At 36.6% G+C, this 1,904-nt stretch overlaps 1 protein-coding gene across 1 annotated transcript in view; it reads left to right on the top strand.

Moving 5' to 3' along the window:
* Window positions 1–828: 828 nt before the first annotated feature.
* Window positions 829–1,904, top strand: part of LOC107865025 (3-hydroxyisobutyryl-CoA hydrolase-like protein 5) — a 5,225-nt gene continuing 4,149 nt past the window's right edge. The window contains exons 1-4 of the mRNA XM_047412902.1: window positions 829–903; window positions 1,062–1,145; window positions 1,242–1,310; window positions 1,392–1,461. Of these exons, the coding sequence (XP_047268858.1) occupies window positions 829–903; window positions 1,062–1,145; window positions 1,242–1,310; window positions 1,392–1,461 (298 nt within the window). The remainder of the gene's footprint in view (window positions 904–1,061; window positions 1,146–1,241; window positions 1,311–1,391; window positions 1,462–1,904) is intronic.

Below are 1,904 nucleotides of genomic sequence, written 5' to 3'. Positions count from 1 at the left end.
TATGGCTGCTAGGGTTTTAAAATAAATTAAGAATGCCTAAAATCTGCCAAAAAGACCCCTTTTATACTATTTTAGATGGGCCCGCAAGGGCAAAACTTGTTTTTGACCTCCTGGGCTCATTCGAACTTCATTTTTCGCAAAAAAACTATGTAACCCCACTAAATTCGATAATCCGGATGCATTGGTGAAGTCAGATTTTTGATATGAGGTCATTTAAGCCACTTGTGGATCCCACACTCATATATTTTTATTTTTGACTTTTTCGACTAATGGGTCGAAATGAGTTCGGGTGCTGTAGGAATCGAACCAAGGGTCTATCTATCCTAAAATTGATATTACATAGCTGCTGGCATAGTCTAAATTTGCATCCAAAATCATTTTATTGAATTTTTTGCTCGGCGGCCATTTGGAATCGACAAAGACTTAAAATTGGAAAATGGGTTCTAAAAACCAAACGAACCATCAGGTAACCAAACTATCGATTTCAGCAAGTCACTAATGACTTGAGACGGCTTTGGAGGAGCTCTATCGGCAAAAATAAGCAAGAACATGACAAATGACCTGAAGGGTCATTACATTATCGTATCGTAATTTTAGATACCGTATCATACCATTCCATCCCACTTCTACTGTGCCATATGTGGGTCCTCCCCTGATATTAGTATAAATTAAGTTCTTTACCATGCATAAAAAGTATAATAAAGACCAAAGAAGTAGAGAAAGAACTGATCATTTCAATTCTTTCCACATTGCATATCTTTTCTATTACTAGTGTGTTACTTTTCATTGTTTGAGAAATCAATTTTGAAAATCCTCAATTTATTTCTTATGGGAATAGCATCTTTTCCAAGTAGTATCCTAATGTTTTCAACACCTCCAAAAAGATTGATACATGATAGAGAGGTATGAGACTCGAATCTAAGACTTATGCTTCATGTTACAACGTGTGGTCATCTCATTAAAAATATTTACATTATTAGAGTGAACACTTTTATTTACTAAATTATGTTCAACAACACTGGGGCTAAAAATGGACCTAATTTTAATTTGGTGTTGGTCAGGTCGATATTGCTGAAGAAATTGGTTGTGCCAGAGTGCTCACATTAAATCGGCCTAACCAGATAAATTTTATATCAAATAAAATGGTGCATGCGATGATGGCAGAAGCTACAAACTATTTGAGTTAATAATGTATACTAATTAATTTATTTTAAATGGGTATTGTTCATTTAATTGTTTAGGCATTAATGCTGGGGCAGAAACTTGAGAAATATGAGAAAGATGATAATGTTGAACTTGTAATCATCAAGGTATATATCTGTTTTACTTATTTGAGTAGTTCGTTTATTTGTCAAATTTTTTCATTTCTCAGTTATTGGTAATGCAAACAGGGAGCTGGCCGTACTTTCTCTGCTGATGGGAATGTGAAAGCAGCGGTGGAACAAAAATTTTCATTAAGGGGTCCAAAATTGAAAAAAGTAAGTACACGAACTAGTCGAAGGGGGTTCAACATCTATTATATGTATATAAAATTAATTTTTTTTTTTTTTTTTCACTGTCCTGACAGGATTGCATCAGGGATCTACTCTTAGTCCCTTTTTGTTTGCGTTAGTAATGGATGTGTTGACGCGGCGTATCCAAGGGGAGGTGCCGTGGTGTATGCTTTTTGCAGACGATGTAGTCCTGATAGATGAGACTCGAGGGGGTGTGAATGACAAATTAGAGTTGTGGAGGCAAACTCTGGAGTCTAAAGGGTTCAGGGTGAGCAGAACCAAGACAGAGTATGTGGAATGTAAGTTTAATGACGTGAGGCGGGAGAATGAGGTAGTAGTGAGGCTAGAAGCACAGGAGGTAGGGAAAGGGATAAGTTCAAGTATCTCGGGTCCGTGATCCAGAGTAACGGT

The sequence above is a fragment of the Capsicum annuum genome, chromosome 5 (genome assembly GCF_002878395.1).
Source record: "Capsicum annuum cultivar UCD-10X-F1 chromosome 5, UCD10Xv1.1, whole genome shotgun sequence".
NCBI lineage: Eukaryota > Viridiplantae > Streptophyta > Magnoliopsida > Solanales > Solanaceae > Capsicum > Capsicum annuum.
The sequence above is the reverse complement of the archived record's forward strand: the minus strand, read 5'-3'. Positions and strand labels throughout refer to the sequence as shown.